The sequence below is a fragment of the Coloeus monedula genome (assembly GCF_965178545.1).
Source record: "Coloeus monedula genome assembly, chromosome: 8".
Classification (NCBI taxonomy): Eukaryota; Metazoa; Chordata; class Aves; order Passeriformes; family Corvidae; genus Coloeus; species Coloeus monedula.
In genome coordinates, this window is record NC_138788.1 from 9,588,374 (window position 1) to 9,610,802 (window position 22,429).

General features: G+C 36.3%; 1 protein-coding gene across 4 annotated transcripts in view; it reads left to right on the forward strand.

Annotated features, from left to right (window-relative positions):
* SHLD2 (shieldin complex subunit 2) overlaps positions 1-21,335 on the forward strand; it is a 28,501-nt gene extending 7,166 nt beyond the window's left edge. For 2 of the 4 annotated variants that reach the window (XM_082286565.1, XM_082286566.1), the window contains 8 exons: positions 11,012-13,497; positions 14,017-14,124; positions 14,896-15,090; positions 15,947-16,081; positions 17,429-17,635; positions 18,488-18,722; positions 20,285-20,400; positions 20,982-21,335. In XM_082286565.1, coding sequence (XP_082142691.1) covers positions 11,988-13,497; positions 14,017-14,124; positions 14,896-15,090; positions 15,947-16,081; positions 17,429-17,635; positions 18,488-18,722; positions 20,285-20,400; positions 20,982-21,154 — 2,679 coding nt within the window. In that variant the 5' untranslated portion in view covers positions 11,012-11,987 and the 3' untranslated portion in view covers positions 21,155-21,335. The remainder of the gene's footprint in view (positions 1-11,011; positions 13,498-14,016; positions 14,125-14,895; positions 15,091-15,946; positions 16,082-17,428; positions 17,636-18,487; positions 18,723-20,284; positions 20,401-20,981) is intronic. The other 2 variants (XM_082286567.1, XM_082286568.1) reach the window with 2 other exon arrangements.
* The last annotated feature ends 1,094 nt before the right edge of the window (positions 21,336-22,429 follow it).

The window sequence follows — 22,429 nt, forward strand, 5'->3', positions numbered from 1 at the left end:
TAGATTATTTTCCAAAGTGATCAGTAAAATACTTCTTGTCTTGAATATTTACTCTTTATCAGAGCATATTCAATTTACTCATTCCTAGGAGCAGAAACAGCAAGGTCTAATGGAGCTGCAGTTCATTAATTTTGTGTTGAAGATGATGAAAAATTGAAGTTACGTAGGCTTTTGCAGGTTCTGTTGGATTAAAAGAATCCATAGAAATCAGTGATAGAGGAATGAGCAGAAGTTCTCTTGGAATAACAAATGCTATCCGTAGCTTCATGCGTAAGCTACTTCAACGGGTCAGTTCAGATAAAAGGAATGGTTGTCAAATACATTACAGACATGTTTTGCCAGCAGATTTTATTTCAGTTATTTTCATGCTGTATACTTAGTATGTCTGAAGTCAGACTTTCAGCAAGTCTTCATCCAACAAATTGGATGATGGCAGATGAAGAATAGGTAATATAATTTGACCTGTGGCTATATTTGGTTATAAAAATTTCTGAAATGCCAAGTAAGGTGGAATTACTCGACAAGCAAAGAAAATAAATACTGGGGTTGGCATGAGTTCTTTGGGAATATGCCAGTGTAGATATGATTGTGCTTTTTTGCTGAGAATGTCAGATCAACTTGTTTAAAGCAGTGAAGTTGCTTGAACTTAGACTTGTTTGGTTTTTTCTGTTTTCCCACCCTGGATCATAAAAGAGCATAGATTGAGATGAGATGGAGGAAGGTGGCTTTATTAGCTTTGTAACTGCATGGATTGCTAATTCTAATGGACCTGTTGGGAATACAGACTTTGCAGTTGAGCTGTTCCCTGGCCTTCCTGTGTCCAGCAGTGGAACCCCAGCAGGCAGAGCTCTTCTCTGGCATGAGGCCTTCATTCCTACAGTAAGCTCAGTCCAGATCAAACCCCTCATTTCATCAGTGCTTGTAAAACAGCCCTAATCCTAAAGATTGGTGGCAAGCCTTCTGCCAGTAGTTCTGCTCTTGACATCTAATTCTCGAGCTGAGAAGTCAGTATTTAATTTTTAGAACAATGGCATAGGACTCAAAGTACTCTAAGTACCATGAGTACTCTTAATGTGAAGCATGGTGGCAAATTTCTGTTGTGGAGACTGGAACTAGACTGGAAATCCAATGTAATGTGGAAAAGCCTGGATAACTTTTACATTGGAACGGCTTCAGTCCCCACTAAACTGTATTTTGATTTATATAAGGTGAGCTATTGAGAATTTGGAAGAATAGGGTTTGACCTATTTGAGTAAAGTTTCCCCACATCTTTCTAAGATACTGATGTTGGCTGCAAGAGTGAAATTTTCTTTTTTGAAAGGTAAATGTGATTCAAGACATTTTTAAGGGGCTTTCATTTTTTTTTTTTTTTTTTAATATTTATAGTCTTAAGAAGCTGGGCTCTGTTTGGAAAGGAAGAACTTTGCATAACACCACCATTCTATCCAGCAGTACAGTGTAGGTGGCCTTGCAGTGCTCAGCAGTGGAGACTATCCTGATGGACAGCTTCCTTCTCCATGTTTACGTGCTCCAAGGAAAGCTGAGGTGCTCGATAAACAGCATGTCACTTCAGGGCTACCTGGAGAAGGGAACTGCATAGAATAGCTTCCAGGATGAGAACCTTATGCTTTAAACTTACCTGGATATAAAATGTAAGTGCTTGTTTTTTAAACACTGTGTTTCCCAAGTTAAAGGGATAAGCGTAGGTAAAGGGACTTGACAGCTGGTTCCCATTTGGGATTAGAATCTTAACTTGCTTGAGAGCTGGTAAAGTAAAACTTACTTGTTTGCCATATTGAGAAAGCAAAGTAACATCATAATGTATGAAGGAATTAAAAACTACACAGTATGACTGCACAGTTCTTAATTCTTAAGATGTTACATCTTCCCTCTTCTGTATTTGCCTTTTTTAATGAGGAATGCAATTTAGGTGGACACTGTTTTGGATGTTTTTCTTTTCACCTTCATCAAATCAAATTCTTGCACTTGCTCATTTTGTGAAACTTTCCATCCATGCCCTTCATTTACTAATTTTTCCTCACTGTGATCAGACTGTTCAGTTTTCTGCTTAGTTTTTCTGTTGGCAGCTGAAGTTCATAATATATTGTTTAATATATATTATTAAGAGAAAATGTGAGAAAAGCACATTAATATTTTGATTCTCACTTGTCTCTGAATACCTTACTATCTATATTTTGGAAAAGATGCCTTCAATTATTTTTAAGTTTAATTTCCATTATATAAACTAAATCTCCATTTGTTGCCATTTAGATTTGTGCTGACAAATATGATGTCTTAGCAGTTTAGTTTTACATCTTTTATTTATCTCAAGCTTTTCTTCTGCTCCAGTGTTTCATAATGGTTAGCATGAAATGTTGCCATACCTCACTTGAGGTTTGTTACGAGCACATGGCTCCTAAACTGCCATTCATTCAGATGGTATGTTAGTTTTATCTGCAAGATCAAGTTTTTATATATATATGTAATGTTAACATAGGTATAGTTCCTGCAAAGCAATGTCAGGTAACTCAGAACATGAGCCTAGACAGAACAAACTGTACTGCTTTTTGAATTCCTTTCTTTCTGGTCTGTTGTAAAGGTTACTAATCTCTGGAGAAAGATAATGGATCACATGTTTGGTGAATAGATTTTTGGGTTTTCTGCTTTATCTGCTAATTTAAAAATCTTTTAAAGTAAGCTCATATAAGCAGATTTTAATGTGAAATTTATGGGAAGGGCAAAACCAATATGTATTTACTCATTTCCTGTCATATGCTTAATACTGCAGTAGCTGATTATTTATATTCCATGTGCTTCCTTGCACAAGCAAGTTAAATCTGGAGTTACTCAAATCATTAGCTGGATACATAGAGTACTTTGATATGGAATGGACAGCAAGTTCCCTGTGTTTCTTCACCTCTAATTTTCCTCTTCCTTGTTTTTACAAAATGTAGAATTCAGGTGCATGTGCACCTGAAGTACCACGAGTCACACAGAGCAGTAATTGTCTTTCTGTAAAGGATGTCACTTGACATGGAATAAGGGCAGGTTACAAAACACTCTTCAGAGCTACTTTAATTTGCGTGTTGGGGCATTAAACAGAACTCTCATTATAAAGGTAGCGTTCTAACATTGGCACTGCCACTTCTGTTCTGTGTGAAAACTTCCTGCTAGTGTTTTCTGAAATATTTTTGAAGGCTATTGTGATTTTAGCTTTGTACAGCATCTCAGATGGTTTTCAGGATAAAAAATACGCTAATATGTTAGTAGCCAATGTTTGCCTTGTGTACAGCAGTCCTGTTGTTTCTATTCTAGTGAAAATCAAGTATAGAACTTGCAACATTTGGTAGACAGAGAAAAAATTGCATTTGCAAACAGGATTACAGTTCCAGTACACAAGGTGTTAAACTATGAGGTGACCATTTCTTTAATCTCTACTCTTTCTGCATTATATTGTAGAAAGAAGCAATTTATAGTTTTACTTCCAATTGGAGCAGCTTCTGCATGAAGACAAATGAATAAATAGATAAATCTCTTTAGTTTCCATCCTTAATTCTTCATACTTCAGGAGCTTTGAAAGTTAATGGGCAGGACTATGTAGTATTGCAAGTAATAAAAACATTTGTAAAAGTTACTGAATTAAAGGCAGCTGAATGGAGGTACACAGCAATCATAGCACAGTACAGATAATAACTGAGGTATTGCCTCTCACAAAAACCGTGAAGAAAATGATGTGCTTTGACTGAGAACAAAGGTGCAAGAAGGTTTTTATCAATGGTTATGCTGCTGTGCCCTGCTGCTACACACTACGACTTGGAACAGTAGAGGGAGACCCAGGATGACTTATTACATCATACCTTGAGTTTTTTGATTTTGCTTGAGGTGTTTTCAGACAGCTGAATTACCATGGAAAAGGGTACAGGCCAAGTCAGTGTTTCTGGCATTTAGTTAGTAAACTTCATTCACACTTTGTTCAATTGTAATGATTTCCTTTAACTTTTTGGGGCATAGTGGGATAGAAATTGTGATCTACAATTTTTTGAAGTGTAATCAGTCTATTTATTTTTAATAAATAGTCAAAATGCATTTCTGCCCTAAAGTCTGAGAGAAAAGCTACCTCTTTGAAATAAGGAAATTTGCATCTAAAAGGCACCTTTGGCTCGGTCAGCTGTGCTGATAGTTACTCAGTATCACCTGTTCCCTGTTAAAGCTTAACCGGTTTGCTAAACTAACATCCATCTAAACCATTGAAATGTAAAGGATTATGTATTAAAAAGCTAATGCTACTTTTCTTTATGTATAATATCTTAATTTTTTCCTAGGTAAATGCCAAAAGACTTGAAAACTTTGGTTGTTTCCGTAAGATTCACTGTAGTTCTGACTCATTTAAAATCATCTGAATTTTTTGTCTTTGTCTCCTGCAGTGCCCTAGTAAATTAACAACTTTACTGCTTAGCTGGAATAGCTGTGAAAGAGTGTTTGCTTGGCTGATGTTCATGCAGCTCTGCAAAGAAGTTGGTAGGTGTGTTCCTTCTGTGGCCACAACAAGGAGCAAGTGTGGGCAGTGACCCATCTGTGATCTTTGTAATGCTGTTGACCAGTGTACAGAGGCAGTTTGGCCCAAGTCTGAAGGTTATGTTTCCTTAAGGGAGCTTTAGCTCTTAAAAAATCTTAAAGCTCTCGACTTCTAGATAGAAGAGCTTATCCTTTTCACTTACAGCTGAAGTGTATTCTTGGGGTGTGTGCAAAAGGGAAATACTAAAATAATCTTGAAAATCCTTTGCCTTTTCAAGAACTGAAATTCTAGATTTGGATATAAAAATCAGTGCTGTCATGTTAACATCTCTCAAGAGTTTTGTTTGAATTAAAATGCTCACATCCAAAGCAGGTGTTCGAACTTTTCTTCTGAGACACTAGATCAATAGAAATGTGTAAAGTCAGCTTTCATTTTCCTGAGGTATGAAAATACTGAGGAGATCAGCTATTGATTGTATCTGATTGGCAGCTCCTTTGAACCTAACAGAAATACATTGATGATACCACATAAAGGATGTAGCTGCACACTGCAGGAACAGATAAAATGTGCACAATGTGGCTTGGGGTGGGGAGGGAGTAGGTAGGACTGGCGCCATAGGTTCAGTCCTGACAAAAAGTACTTGCTGCCGTTTATGTTTGCAGGAAGGTTAAATGTCTGCTCTTCTGGAGGGATCCTGTATAAACAGGGATGAAGTAAATGCAGTCAGAATTGAGCTATTGGTCTAAAGGTGTCTTGTGGGGTTGTGTGCCACCTGGCTTCTTCTGGAGCTCCTTGTGTAGCTTGTAGTTTTGAGCAGTCTTGGAACTTCTCGATCTAGTGATGACTTGTGTGCTCCAGTATGACTTCTTGGAGTTAGTGACTGGTTTTTTTTTGGTTAACAGACAGTGAACCTGAATTGTTCATGATGCTGACAAATGAGAAATATCCCACTTGTCTTAAAGGCAAGAGGAAGTGCAGCTTCTGTTAAAGTCTATTGCTAATATAACCACTTGTGGTGGAGAGTGAAAGACATTTTCCTGGCACTAGCAGATTATTTACATGCTAATAAAATAAAGTAGATTACTTTACACAGGAAACTTAAGAATTACACCTTTTCAACACCCTGTCTCCCACAGTAGGAAAACACACAGTCAGTCTGGCTGTTGTTCAAAACAGTGACAATATCCCGTTTTTGTCTATGAACGTGCAGTCAGCCTCCAGGTTTTTGTTGTAAAACTTCATCTTTTTTGAGTAAGGCTTTTGTAAAGATGAGAAAATAATACTGGTGGCTTTGTATTTTAAATATTTCTTACATGTGTATTTTAATCATCTGGTCCTAGTAAATCAAATCTACCAGCAGTTAATCTGATGGAAATCAGGCTATTAAGATATTTCTTTGACCAGTTACCTTGCTTTCATCTTAGGTCCTGTATGGTTTTATCCACTTCTGTTTATCTGATGGTCTCAGTCCCAACATAGATTTTCATTGGTAATGATACCTGTGGAAAATTTTCTGCAAACTAAATAGTTCTTGTAAAAAAAGCCACAATGATGCCGTTCTAATATTGTGAGGTATTTTAATATGCTGAAATATGTGCAACAATATCTTTCTTGACAGGAGGTATAATTCAGGCAGTTTAGTTGTTTAAATAGTCCTCAAAAATAAGGGTTTGGGGAATGAGTATTCTTCAACAAAACATGCATGGCACGTTTGTGTATCTTTGACCTTTTACCTTTATCTTTCTTTTCTACTCAAAAGGTCAGTGTTCTCTAGAACTTTTAACTTCTTTTGTTTGTAGCAGCCACTGGATGCTCATATCTCCTTAATTTTATGTTTTTATGTATTGCAAAACAAAAATCAATAAATAGCATTTACTTAAGGGGCCACCTTGAAAGGCACAAAGGCAGTGAGGAAAGAATTATCAAGCTAATCACAAAAGCCTACTACCTTTACTCCAATTTTCAAAGACAATGAAGACTATCTCAGTGGCTTAATTGAAAATGTATTATCAGTGTTCAGATTGTTGCATCATTTGGTTCCAAAAAATAATGTAAAATAAAATGGCTGATGCAACTGCTCAGTAGACGCTTTTATATTATGCAAGTTTATATTTACAGAAGAAATGTCTTCATTTCAGGTCCAGGGAGATATTTTCCTTCTAGTGCACAACTTTAGAAACCACAGGCCCTGATCCTGCAGGCAAGTAGGTGCACATTAAATGTTAGCAATGCCATTTGATTGTTTGCCTTCTTTTTCTATATTATCAGTTCAGTAATAGTTATGAGGAACAACTTGCCTCTTCAGTATTTTGATTTAAGCTTTTTTACAGTGTCAGACTGTGGAACTTCTAAGAACACTGATTTCTGGTTTAAATTATTCCCTTGCTGCTGCGGGAGTATTTAGGAAGGTTTCTATTGTGGTACCTAAACCACAGGTGTTCTGCATCTAAAAATCATCTTGTTTCTGAAAGGGCACCAAATAAGGAAGAAAAAATGGGTTCCTCATGTTTTATGGCTACATATTGCTGAATACAGGTTTTATGTACTTGTAAACCAGCTGTACGTATCTTGAGGCCAGATGGTACTGTACTCCTCTGGTAATAGCCAGTGAAAAGAACTAAATACTGAGTGGATTAGTATTGCTGCTATTTGACTTAAATAGTGAGTACTAATAGAAATTATTTTATGGTCAATAATAACATAAGTACCTAATTTAGAAGTAACTTTATACTAATTACAGATACTGCTGTAGGCAAATGAATGCTTGTGATTTTCATCAATTTTGATATCGATTAGCAGGGTTCTTGCTATACCACCAGGTGTGGTTGACAGCAGCCTCTGTGCACAGTATTCCATGTGCTGACATGGTGTTATTATGTGAGCCAAATAACCATCCTGGTGTAAGGTTGCAGTTAGTTACACAGGTCGGTTATGGACAGGACTACAGTCTTTGCTTGAAACCCTGTATTTAAATTCAGATTAAAGGTATTTGTTGATTGTAACAATCACCAAACAACAGATGACAGAAATAAGACCTATCCTATTAATTTCCTCAGCTGCCCACGTGTACGTGTGTGTTCTCTCACATCTGTGTTCCCTTGACTTCTTGTTAGGTCGCACTAGCCTTGGCTAATGCAATCCACTTAAATCTCTTTGAGCTGCCATTCACTTACACGTATAATCTTCTCTTAAGCCCACATGATATGTCCCTCACTGTTACATATAGTAAGTTCACTTCAGCTACAAGTTGCTTAGCTTGATTTCTTCTGTCAGTTTTTATTTTCCATTGTGTTCCTCTTAACATGTATTTGGACCAAGCTTATTGATTTAGTAGATAGCTGCTGTCGCTGGTGTATTGATTCACTTGCAGTGCTAGCAGGAGTTGTTGGCAGGAGGATCACGCTTCTTTTTCTTGCACAAGTTGCAAGGAAACATGTAATGTGTTCATCACTTCATCCCAGAGTTGTTTCCGTTTCAGTGTTTGAAACTGTTACTACACTGCTTACTGTTTCTTCAGTTCTTCAAAGTTACTGTACATCTGCAGCACCTGGCTTTTAAAAAGACCACACTGAATTTTGGAGGGAGATTTGAGCAGCATGGTGGAAGTGCCAGGAGAGTTTCCTGTGATGTAATCAGAATTCTGCATCAGGAAGTTTTTCTGGTTTTCCTTTGGTTGGCAAGTGTCTTAGTAGATTTTCTACTCTACAATCACACGGGTTGAGCTGTCGAAAAAAGAAAAGCCCAACCAAACAACCCTACAGCTTGAATTGAACTGAAACTAAATACTCTGAAGATGGCTATGAATAATTCAGTTTCCTCTGTTGTAACATAGATGACTCTATTCTTTAATTTTTTATACTACATGTAGGAGGAGTATAAAAGCAACTATGTGAATAAGGGAGGGGAAAGTTCACAGTAGAAATTAAAATTTAGAATTGAAAGAATATCCCACTTTATGTATTTATTGCTTACTGGGCCAGCTTTTCAGCAGGTAAAGGACAACATAATGTCTTTTTGCGTATTTTAGGGATCGAGTCATTAGCTACTTACATTTAGGATGTTCAGCATCAAGCTGCAGCAAATCAAAGTAGGAAGTTAAAAGAATGTACTGTCTATCTCCTAAAACTTTAGTGTTTCTGGATGGGAAAGTAGGTTACACTTCTGCATTATATTGCTATAGTCCTTTGTCTTCTGATGCACGGCTGTCTTTTATTTCTGTAGTCTTATTTGTAGCTTGAAGCTGTAGTGTGTAACAGACATAAAGAAGCTCTTAACTAGAGGTTGAATTAGTGTGGTTTACTCCTAATGTACAGGGCTTAAGTAAAGACTTGATGAAACTATTTGGATGTAACTTCTCAAAACAGAGATTTAGGCACCTGGCTACCGTGAATATTCAGGAATGATAGGAAGCTGAAGCTGTGTCACCCTCTTAAATTATCTTGGCATAATGCTTAATGATTATCGTGGCGAGTGAATGCTATTAATGAGAAGTAAAATATGGAATAGAAGTAATGAGTATTTCTAGGGTGTTTTAGGGGTACTTTAAGGTCATATATGTAGCATCAGAACATTTCTAGAGTAACTATGGGAAGAGGATTTTTAGAGCTATTTTAAATTTTGTGTGTAGCAAATCACTAGAGATTAACAATCTGTTAATGACAGTTCGTTTTAAAAACCTTTAAATTTAGAATTCTGTCTTACTGTTTAAATTGGAGGAAATAGACTATGTAGCATAATATATTTCTTGTAATAGGTATATTAAACTTCAGTTGCAGTGTCTTGCAAATGTACAACTTGCTGATGTAGTTACTGTTTTTTAATAGATCATTGACCCGTCAATCAGACTCTGACCATTTCAGAGATAAAAAGCTTGGCTTTCATTGGCTATTAGGAATAGAGCACCTTTCCACAAATTAGGAAATGGTGTAATAATTAACAGGTGTAATGGATATGTGCATTCAGGTTTCAGGTGTATCTCTCTGAGTTTTAGCTCCCGTTATGTTTGGTGTAGTTAACCCACTGTCTGCCCACAGATAAATTAAATAAAGTAAAAAAATGGATTTTTTTTGTGGCAGTGGCATTTTGCTAAAATGATTGATAGATTTTTGCTCATCTTTTTAAAATCTGTAATGAATTGTTCTTTCAGACTTTTATTTAAAACAAGGTTCAGAACTTCACTAACAAACTCATTAAGTGAGTAATAATTCCGTTCTAAAGCAGCAAAGCAAAGGTTCATTAAACAGTTTTGCATACAGAGAATTTAAGTAAACTTCAGGGTTTTTTTTTCTTTCTGATTTACAGACCTAAATGATTTTAGGTACTGATGATTCCTAGTACAGGAAGGAGTTTGACATCTTTGACCAAAAAGTCACTTGGAAGTTGCCAAAGCAGGTCGTTTGCTAGTGGACTTACTACATGAATCAGAAAGTTGGCAAATGTCACCATTCCTAAGCTAATTTAGGTTTTGAAAATATAAACTGTATTTTAATTGCAAACATTCATTAAATAACACCAAGGTTCAATTCCTTTGGTGTGATCATAGAATCATAGAACAGCTTGGGTTGGAAAGGTTCTTAACAAAAATCATCAAGTTCCAAGCCCCCTGCCATGGGCACGTTTCACTAGACCAGGTTGCTCAGGGCCCCATTTACCCTGGCTTTAAATGTACTGGCACTGCAAAATATGAATCAGGAAAACAAATCCTAAATTTAGAGAAGTTACAGAACTGGAAAGTTAAGGAAAACTTCCTGAATTTTTGTGTAACTTATAAATCTTTAAACATGACAGAAAAGAGAAGTGATACTTAAAATGAGGGGCTGATAAATTACTATATAACTGGACATTTACCAAGTTCATTTAAACTAATAGTAACATTTTCTACTTGACATAGATCTGTTACTTAACTTTTTCCATCATGTATTAGGTAGCCTTTTATCCACAAAACTTACTAACATCACTTCTTTAGGGATTCAACCTCACTTTGCTTTGTCTTTCCCTTACCTGATCTACTACTTTAGTGTTGAACTGTAAATTCTGTCCTTCTGGTTATTTGTATATTATCATTCTTTATGTAACTCAAAGCTTTCACAGGTTTGGGTATTGTCCTTTAAGAGTTACGTTCTTGTAAGACTAAATTTAAATGTACAACTGTAGAAGTTTGGACACCCCAATGTTTTAAGTAGTACTTGTTTTGTTATGAGCATAAAAGTGAGCAATACCAGTCACTGGGTTTTGTAGCTTCTTTGTATTTTGCCCAGTCTAATTTTAGTGGTTGTATATTGCTTTTCCAGTGACAACAATGATATAGCAGAGATCAGCATTCCAGGATGTTTATGGTTTTTCCATGTTACAACGAGCCTTATGAATGTGCAGATTTACCGACCCCTAGTGGGGTTGTTAGGAAAATGGTTGCTAATTTAATTAGTGCTAAATGAAAAATTTGCATCTTTTTCAAATGCTGTATTTGTTTTAATGGTCTTTTCCTTCTATTTACAGCTGGATTATCTCAAAATTTTTCTGGTGTTCTCTACGTCTACGGAATTGCCTATTGCAGCAACTTCTATTAGCAAGAGTACTCCCAAAACAAATAACTATAATCAGCATTTTAATGAACAGTTATAGCTGTTTCTGCTTATTTTAAAATTATAATTATACAGCAGAAATTAAAAAAAAAAAAAAAATCTTCTTTTTTGTGTGCTGTGTAAGTGGGCTAATTTTAATTAGCTAGAAAAGCTAGTAATTTCTTGAGTAGTTTGATACTCCATGAATGAATTAAAGCAAATCCTAAATTGCCTGCTCAAGCTTTACTGACCTCTTAGTGGTTATTAAATAATTACAGTTTATCAGTAATAGCTTGAAACAGTCATTGCATGCCAAAACAGCATGTAAAATATTGCATTCCTAGCAAACTTTCTAAATAGCTCTAGTATTTTAATCATTTAGTTGAAACTGTAATTTCCTGGAGGATTAAATGATCTCTTAACCATGCTGTGAAGATTTCTTAAAGACATTTATTTCACAGGAGTTAAAATCAAGCACTGAATAGTGAATTCATATTTAACTGTTTAATTAGCAATAATAAATGAAGACAAATAGGTCAATAATAAAACTTAATTTTAACTTCACTATAATGTGTTTCCAAGTGTCAGAATCAGAAACTAGGTGTTGTTTTATTTTTATAAATTTATTTTTCTGTGCAAGTTTTGACACAAAGAAATATTAAATATTTCTAAAGTAACTTCCATACTTTAGATTTTGTATATCTATTTTTATAGGCTTTAGGTAGTCGAGTAGTGCTTTTACCAGGTAAACTATGAAATACTCCTATGAATTTTAGGTATTTTTTTAATTTTTAAGAAAAAGTAAAATCTTTTTTTTTTTTTTTTTGCATTTGCTAATATTTATTATTGTGCTTATTTATTATTGTGCATAAACCACATTATTTAAAGTCAAACTTACACAGCAGTCAAAAATGTCAAAAAGACCACAAATTCATATTTTTGTGGGAGCACCCAGTATTCCAAGCCCACTGGAGATGTTAGAGCAAAGTAATTCAGCACCTACTGCTGAGAAATGGAGAGAACTCCACTGTTTGTGTGATACACATGGGTTTGTTTCTGGAAAAGTCCAGGGTGCTGCTGCCCCCTCAGTGCTCCAGGCAGAAAGCTCCACAGTCTCAGGACTCCCTACAAGAGGGGACAGCGCTCAGGCTCAGCAGGGCAGGTTCATGGCCAAAGAAGGTTTGACATCTCCTGCCCCTGTGGCAGTGACTTGTACCAACTTTCCTAAAAAGACAAGTTTAACTTGCTCTGGTTGTCAGATATGCAAAGATAGATACACATCTGCAGATGTAAATCAGGCTGCAGATCAACACCGGCCCCAGACCTGTGCAGAATCAGCTGGACAGGATAAACCATCACATGGCTGCTGTCCAGACCTCACTGAGAGAAAAGCCAGTCATTCAGAAGTTAACAGCTCTGACATTTCTGATTTGGTTGCCAGTACTAAGCAGGTCAGCATCCATCTGCAGTCTGTGAGATTTCAGTCAGCTCATAGAAGTGAACATCATGAACATCTAAGTCAGTATCTGGATATGTTTTTCAAAAAAAGTCAAGAGTCCAAATCAAAAGAACCAAATCACTGTGCAGACTTTGTGGTGTCAGCAGACACTGAATTTCAGAGTGTAGTGACTTCGAGTCTGGTGGCTGTTTTTGCACAGGATCAGAATGAGATGCAGGAAAGAATTGGAAAACTATCAGAAACAGAAGCAGGCAAAAAAGCTGAAGAAAGGCAGTGTGATCGCTTCCAGTGTGATTCTGGTGTTGGAACATGTACTACTAATGTGACTGAAAACGAATATAAGGAAGAGGATGCAAGTTCTCTTGAACTTTTCAGTTCTGAGGATGATGGGGAAAATGTTTGGATTGAAGCTACAAAACAAGAAGGAAGTGCTAAGGAACATACAGAAAAGTTTCAAGAACTTAGTGTTCCTGCTAAGCAATTTGTAAATGAAATCCATATTGAGTCATTGAGCTCTGGAATACTGTGCTCTCAAGGAAACTGTTCTCACAAGAACTCTTCTAAAAGACCCCGCAAGTATGAAGATTCTTTTCATTTTTTTCACTCAGCATTTCAAAGACAGCTGAAATCCAAGAGAGCTAAACTGAATTCTTCTCCACCTGGTTCTGGGGTGAGAGTGGATCCGGAGAGGATGACAGAGTTCAAGAAACTCCAAAAGAAACTATCACTACTTAAGAACTGCTGCAGCAAAAATCAAAAGTACAGTATTTTGGTCACAGTTGTACATCCTTGTCATATCAAAGAAATACAGGTGAAGGCTAAAACAAAATCTTCGTGTAAAGTTCCTGTAGCAACAATTGTTGTTGTCGACCAGTCAGAAGTTGAGAGAAAGGTGGTGCTGTGGCGTGCTGCTGCATTTTGGTCCCTCACTGTGTTTCCTGGGGATATTGTACTGCTTACAGGTGAGAGTTCTGTTATTTGCCTTTTTAAAATACAGATCTTTAAAATGCCTGTTTAAAGTAGAAGAATGTAACAAGTGATTTGGAACTGTGGCTAAACATTTGTAAGTAGCTTTCTGACGTCGCTCACATCATTTGAGTTTTCAGTCATCCTACCAGTGGAACATTGACTGTCCCATGGAAGTTTGCCCTCAGACACAGCCATGGAGAGTCAGGGGTATTCTGTGTTTTAAAACAGTTGTTCTTGAAAATTACAAGTCCTGTTACAAACCAGACCTAAGCAGTGTTTGCTAGGAGGTTAGTGAATTTAAAAATTGTATCAAACTAATGAGAAAATTCTATTAACTCATTGTAAATGGCATTTAAAAAATAGATTAAAAAATAACGCTGTGTTTCCAAGCGATCTCTTTCAAACCCTGTGCCTTACACATCTGTATGTAAGATGGTTTTATTGTCAAGAAAAGTATTACACTCTTCAGTATTGTTGATACATGAGTTGATAAGGTTGCTTTTTTCTTGCAGATGTAGTAATGTATGAGAATCTTTGGTGTGGAGAAGTCATGCTTCAGTCTACATTTACCAGTCAGTTACTAAATCTGGGGAACTGCTCAGCTCTCAATCCAGAAGAATGTAAGATTGTAGTGCATAAGTTTCCATGAAAACTACAGTAAAACAGCTTTTTCAAGTACTCCATTTTGTTGGCAATGCCTCACGCACGGGATAAAATGGAAACATGTGCAATTGAGAGGTACAAAACATGACAGAAGAATATGACAGGAGCACCTGTGCACAAGATGTGGACATGACAGCACCAGATAGCATGTGAAAACCATGGTAAAGTTTGGTGGTTACCACTGAACTCTAAAAAAACTGAGTGCTTTGAGTTTAGTTTAAGAACGAGCAGTTATGTCAGGACATGGCCATGTGATGTCTGATTTTTCATCAGGATTAAATTTTTTGCAAAATGGAGTAAGTAGATCCTTTCAGGGAGAGTAATTCACTGCAGGCCATGGAGGGTTGGAGACTGAGGGGAAAATACAGTGGAAGTATCACAGTGATTGCATTGTTCTTACTGTCTTTGTGGTGTCCACTATTGCCAGCTGTTTAAGGCAGATTCTGAGGTCAATGATCAAGCACAGCTTTCTTCTTACCAAGCTATGATACAAGATTTTTGGTGTATTTTAAAGTATTGCACTTAGCTTAACTTGACCTGCTTCCTCTTGATAATATCCTAAAGTACAGTTTAATTTCAGATCAAGTGTTATATATCTCAGGAATTTCTTACCTTAAAATTATTCTTGAACAGTTTTGATTTCATCAGTGTAAATATGTTCCAAGCCATAAGTTTTATACTTCTAAGTATAAAAAATAGTATGTGATTTTGCCTTTATTTCATGTAAGTTTATCCTATAGTGGATGGTGGTGTTCTCCATGGCTTGTTGGCATACATATCATCAGAATTTCCACACTTCAGAGACATTCCACAAAGACAAGTTCAGAGACTGGATGATGTTCAGTATGTGCAGCTAGATCAGCTCCAGCCAAATACTTTGGTGCACTCAATCCTGAAAATTATCAATATTTCTGTATTAATAGGTAAGTTCATGCACTGGACGTCAACTTCTGAAGTAGGTGAAACTTAAATAGTAATTTTGCAAGGCAAAATGTTTCTCACTGCTTGACCTCAAGCTTTGCACAAAAATTTGATCATATTGCACTCTCATCCTATATTAGTAAGCTACAAACTTCTACCCACATTGTCAATATCATGTTTATTAGTTTTAAATGCAGAATTTTGAAGATAGAAATCTTCATAATTTGCTCTAGTATGTAAATCTTGGAACTGTTAGATGTTTAATGCAAGTGTTCTTGTTCAAAAATTATTTGTGAAAATACTGTAGTTTTAGTGTGGAACTGAAACATGCAGTGTCCTGGATAAGAGTGGTGTAGAGATCTTAATTGTTTCAGTTTGTAGGGACTGTTACTAATACTTTTAGTGTGCCTTGTACATGACTATGGTTTTCTTCTATGTGAAAACTTCTAGAGAAATGTTTCTTTCAGTGTATTCTACAGAAGTTACAGGAACAACTTCCAATTATGGCAGTTACAGAGAGATTGAGTACAATTTCTTTCTACTCTACAAGTCAGGATGAATGAGAGCTGAAAGATGCTCAGATACCTCCTGTTTTAAAGGGAGTTGCCGAGTTGCTGAGTACTTAGATGGATAAAAGTAAATTAATATACTTTATGCACTCCTTTAAACTAGATTCATGTTGCTGAAGAAATCAGATTATTTTCTGTCCTGAAGAAATTGTAGGTGTATTCTTGTTTGCTTTTAATTGTACCATTAAATGTGATAACACCATTATTTCACCTTAATACTGAGGCACATGGGGTTTGTGTGCTTATAAGCTTTTTACTGTAGGAGTAATGTAATTTCTATTCTTTTCAGAATCTGTGTACAGTTACAGAGGTGGCAACCAAAGAAAAATTATTCTAACAGTAGAACAGAACAGAGATCAACACTACAGGATGGTTCTGTGGGGAGCAGGGGCTGCCTGGTGCCCTCAGCTTCAGAGGAAAAAAGGTAAGGTCCTTGTATCTACTGGTAAGTGCAAAAGGATTTTTGTGATGCTGTTAGTGCCTTTTAAGTGTTTAGCTGGTAACATTTATCCATTTAATCTTTAAATACTCCCCTTGGAGGAGTAACATATTTTATGCTAGTTCTAACATGTCTCCTCTGTTTAGAAGCAGTGCCATCAGCAGCAGAATTTGAATGCACTTTAGAAGACTGAGAAGGCATAAATATTTAAAAACTTGGCTCTATATACAAGATGCACTCTTTTGCATAGTGCCTGGTTATGTAACTGTGAAAACCCATGAGTGTTAACTGTGTTACCAGTTTTGCTGGGTCTTCCTTATCATTGTCTGGTTTAGCATGAATTGCTGGGGTTTTTCTACTCCTTACTTTTATTTTCTGCTTTCCACCTTACTAGTGTCAGGCTTTATATCCTAGTGGTCTTGAGATCAAGTCCAGCTGTAACTAACTAGAAGCATCTCTTGCAAGAATTACATAGCCTGTGTTTCAGCAGTGTCTACTACCAAATTTTGATTTATTCCTGGTCTTGTTCTTTGAAAATAAGTTAAACTAGGCTTATGTTAAATTGGTAATTGTGGAGATAGAAGATCAGAAACAGGGACGTATTAAAAAATGGAAGTTGATGAGTAACATGATTTTTTTCTTTGAGACATTGCCAGCATTAGAGCTGACAACAAATTTCAGAGCTGGTTTCTCTTTCAAAAGGCTGAGTTGTCTTGACAGCTGAATTTGGTAGAGGTGCAACGAAATTTCCGTTATGGGACAACTCATGCCAAGTTTATAGGGAAAGGGAAGGAAAAACCTTACATATCAGACTTGAAATGAAGTTACCAGAGCTGATCATATGAGCATGTGTTTGTTACTGTTATCCCCAGGGAGACGAGAAGAATCATGCCATAAGGCAGGTCAGGTGATATGGCCGAAGCAGAGCTAAGACCACGTTTAATGGGAAGCTCATCTTTTATAGTGTGGTTTGCAATAAAGAAATTACATGATTGGCCTATTCACCCACCACCTCTCAAGGTGATAGGTTGAGCCCTATAACGCCCATCTGTAAATATTATTTTTCCATGTACCCAAAGCAATATGCAGTTCTCATAACAACTATGCAGCTGCCAAGAGTTTACTTTTCTCTAACTGCTTTTTCATGAGAGACTGCGTGAGAATGAAAGCTTCTCACAGTTTTCCTGTGAAGCTGTGAGAAGCTCTCTACCAGCTTTTTAGCACCCACAGGTGATCTCATGTTTTTCTCAATCATGGAAGTAACCTTGGCTTGCTGGAAATGAACCACAGTATGGAAAGTAAACTCTTCTGTTTGCTTTTTTTGTTCTTTAGATCACATATGGGACTTCAAATACCTTCTTGTCCAACATAGTTCTGTCTCAGGTGACTTGGAACTGCATACAACTCCCTGGTCATCCTGTGAGTGCTTGTTTGATGATGACAAAAGGGCAGTTGAATTTAAAGAAAAGTTTCAGAAAAGTCAAACATCCCTCATGGAGTTGACAAGGCTCTCAGCACACTTGGAGGAAAAATGCTCAGGTAAGTGTTATCCATAGCTCTGTAATGTCTGTTGTGCCATGCATAAGTAGGCTAAATAGATGCTCTGTTGATGAAGTAAGACAGTTGGTCTTTAAGGTAGCCCAGATCTGGGGTTCTGAATTTATTCTGGAGGCTGCTGCTCCGTACTTGGCCAAACTGAATGTTCCATACTTGGCCATACAATGAACCCAGTGGAGAGATAGGTGTGGTGTGTGGTGCCATGCAAAGACAGCTTTGGAGCACAGGGAAAAATGCTGACTTTTGTTGTCCACACCAACCAGTCTAGTAATGATGTGACTAATTACTGAAAGTTTGTCAGTCTTTCTCCAAAACTGGTACTCTCTAAAGCAAAGTAGCTGCTGCTATTGAAAACTTCTTAGAAACAAACAAGACATTTTACACAGTCATCCCCTCCCAGATGAACCTAGAAGATTGCTATGGTAGGCATTAAATTCTAGGAAGTGATTAAAGTTGTTGTTGCAGCATTTAGTTTAAATATAAAAGTGAAAAGCTAAGTTGTTAAAGCTGTGCTTTTCAGTACCTCTGAAAGAGTGGGAAGCAAATCACTTGGAAATTCTTTGCACAATTTTTCTCTCTTATTCAGGCACCTTCTATAGTGGCATCTACTAAAATAGTACCTGAAAATGTAGTACTTTTATACATCTAAAAATAATATTTAGCCACAAGGATTTTTCACTGCATAAAATATCTCTAAAAGTTTGAACATGTGCTAACAAAGGGGAAAAAGTTGAAGAAGTTTTTGATAGCAATTTTGGTTTTGAATCAGCTGTAGCCCTTGCTTTTGCTTTCAGTTTAAGTGAAACTTAATTTGTATTTGAATTGTTTTTGTAGGAGTGATTCAAGTGAAAGCCCACATCTTAGAACTGAAGTTTACCATTTCCACTGGTCAGTACAAGCAACTCATCTTCTCTGCTGACACTTCACTGGAGTGTGTTTTGGCTTCTCTGCCTATGATCACATATTCAGGTTGTGCCAAATGTGGTCTGGAACTACAGGCAGATGAGAACATGATCTACAGGCAATGTATTAGATGTTTGCCATACAACAAAGTCAAAACATTCTACAGGTAAATAAAGAAAAAACAAAATCATGTGTATTATTAGGGAGGTAAATTTTCTCCATTTTAACTTGCCCCATATATCAAATTCTTCATTTAAGGTGTGGTTAACAATCCCTGTCTTTCTAATGAATTTTCAAGTTGTTGTTCGTGAATTGCTGTATTATATTGTCATTATTTATTCATGACATTCTTAGTTTAAACCTAACTTCTTAATTTCTTTGAATACTATGTCATACAGGAATGATGGTTACCCAATACTGTGTCAGATAAAGCTAAGATGGAGTAGAAGCTTGAGGACCAAAGGAAAACTCCTCGAGAATCTTGTTCCAGCCTAAATCTGAAATCATGTGAATGCACAACCATATTTTTAAACTGATTAGTCAGTTTCAGCTGTGCAGAAATAATATTGACAAATGTTTTCAATAAACGTTCTTGGAGAGCAGAGATAGTGAGTTATCACCAGATGGCACTGTGAGACACACATATTCACACTTAGAGAAAATAAACTAAGGGGATCCAGTTGATGTAGGTACATCTTTATTAACTAATTGTTCAATTCTCACATTTATCTTGGGCTTTTGAAATGTAATTATCGGAGTGACTAGAAAGACATGTAGCTAGAGAATGTTAATTGAGACAACCATGGAAATAATAGAATTCTAGAATATGTAAATTTTCCATCTCAAATGTTTCTCAAATTCTATCTAAACTCTTTCATAGTGAGTTTAATGAATCATTGACTTAAATACTAGTATCCTACTAAGTAGTGACATAGTATTTTCCTCTAAGCAAAATAGTCTTGCATCTTTAAGTTTATGTGCTCTTTGTTTTCCTGTGAGGGAGGATTAAGTGCAAAGAGTTTCTTTTCTTAACTGAGAAGGTTCCCCCAGTCTTTCATAAGACTATAACATCTCAGTGGGCATGAAGGACCTCAATTTGCTCCTGCACAAAACGTGGTAGAAAAATGATAAGGATTTCCAATATTTGTATTCTCAGCATGTGAACACATCTAGATGTAGAACTTACATGCCCAGCTTTTTCAGAGAAAAGTATTTCATTTTTGCACTGAAATTTTCCTCTGATTAGTTTGGAGTATTTCCAAGGAGGGATTTTTATTTGTTCAGTGGTTTGTGGAAACATTTAGTATTTGTTATAGTACACGAGATATACCTTGGTATTATGTGGCTATAAAGTGATTTGTTAGGATAGATAATACTGAGTGATGCTGATACAGATGGTACAATTCCAAGTGATGCACCTAAGCTTATCTCCCTACTTTGCGTTCCCACCACCTCCCTGGTAGTGGGATCCCTGACCATCCTAACAATTAAACAATGAAAAATTTCCTTCTAATGTCTAATCTGAGTCTCCTGTCTCAGTTTAAGGCCATTTCCTTTTGTATTCCTCAAACTGATTCCAATGCTATAGATTTGACAGATGAGTCATTTTTCTGTTTCTTGGTATTATGTTGCAGAGTAAGATTAATCTATAGTGCTTTCAAAAATTTTGCTTCAGTAGGAAACAAAACATAGCAGGTAACTTTCATGAAACTTTGTTTTCTCATCTAGACCTGCTTTGATGACAGTAGAAGATGAAGGATATGAAATTTATGTTCATGTGGTGTCTGAGTTGATGGAAAAAATCTTCCTCAATATTCCTGCAGACTGGCTAAAGAGATTAGTAGGTACTGTTTCATGAATTACTTGTCCTAGAAACAGGCAGCGAAATTCACAATGGAAGCAAAATTTTTAATCATTGACAATTAAAAAAAACCCTAAACAACCAACATCAAAGAATATTTCAGTGGCTGTCTGACAAACTCAGAGTTTCAGAGGAGAGGTTGCAACAACAGGAGGTGAGATGGTGTGAATGCCTATTATATAACTAAATCGTTGTAGTTATATACCTAAATATTTGGTAACTAAATGGATTCCCTATGTGCAAAATAGAATCTCTTAGGAGCTTTTGGAACTGGCATGTTTTTGTGCTGTGAAATACTGGGCTGTGTTTCAGACAAGCTTCACTTGATACATCCTGTTTGACTTGAGAGGTGTTTTATGTGATTCACAGGTGTTAACAGTTTCATGAGAAACAGGCTCAGCTCGTTGGTTTTTTTTAAAAGTAATTAAAAATAAAAGCTAATTTTCTATTCAGATGTTGAACTACACTTCCAGTAATTCAGTGGAGCTTGTGTGGAGGTAGAACTTGAATGTTAGGTGCTCTTGTGAAAATCAAGTGTAAATCGAATTGTTCTGTGTTTTGCAGTGCCCTCTTCAGATATAACCTACAGCACAATAGTAGCAGATCTGTGTCATTCACTGCTGGCAGATACAGGAGCATCCTATTTGCTGGAAATCAGAAGCCACTTCGTGCTAGATGAGAACAGCTATCCTTTGCAAAAGGATTTCCATCTGCTAAATTTTCATCCTGATCTGTGAGCTCTGCACTAACTGAGTAACAAAGACCATAAGGACACACAGATGGGAAGCAGAAGAAAAATGACTTAGCTGAAGGAAGCAAATCTCTTAAAAAAATGATAATAAAGGATTTTGGTTTTAACTTACAAAAAAAGCAAAACCATCAAAAGGACTGGTATGGAATATCTGCTGATAGTGTATACTGCTGGAGTAATACTGATGAATTTTCATAAAGTATATTTTTATACATGTATTTTTATGTTAATAATTATGTTAATAAACTCTAACAATTTCTTCAGTATATGTTTTCCTTTTTCTCCTCAGAAAAATTCACTACTATTGAGAGACCTAATTTTCCTCAGACCTGGCAGATTAGAGGAAGACAGACAGAATTCAGTAATACTTTAGTTACATGATTTTTATTTGATTTATCCCATATGCTGTCTGTAGCTTGGTCTTTTTGTTTTGCTGTTGTGGTTGCTTTCCTTCTTTTAACAGCAGAATTTTTGCCATTTACCCTCAGCAATTTTGCTGCTGTTCTTTTCTCCTGTAAAACAGAACTGTCTTGTAATCATTCCTCCTCCTTCAGCTCAAGGCAAGTCTCAAGCACAAGATCAGATGGATGTTATATAAAAGGTGATAGGTAAAAACATTTGCTCCATTATATGATAGTTAAAACCACTGTATTAGAACTCCTTATTTGATGATGTTTCTCACTTTGAAATAGCTCTTGTTCAGGAAGAGTCAAAAAGGGCCTTTGTCATATGCTTCACTTGGGTGACCATGAGTACAAATACGTTGGTAAGTGCACTAGAATATGTTTCTTCACAAGTTAGCTGAAATTATTGAACACACAAGGTGGAAGTATTGCTACTTGAATGTATAAGAAGAAAAGAGGACCATACTATATATAAGTCAGACAGGTGACTTCCCACTTCAGAGGTATTTGTTAACAGACACTGTTCATTACATGCATCTTCCTGCTCAACCTCATAAACCAACTAGCTGAAACACTTCTAACAGCTTACTTTTAAGATCTTTATTGTATAAGTCATAAAGAACAAAATTTATTTGGTAAAATTATTTTATTCTAGTAATATGTAAACTGTATAATACTGTGTAGTTTTTCTTCCCAGAGCAAACATGATAACTCTGCTTATCACATTGGTTTGCAGTAGTTTTGTGGTACTGAAATTTGAATACAGCTCTTTGGGGTTTAGGGTGCTGGTATTACTCCTTTAGCAAAGATATAATGAGGGTTGAATACTTTGTAAAATTCAGTTTAATGTAATGAGT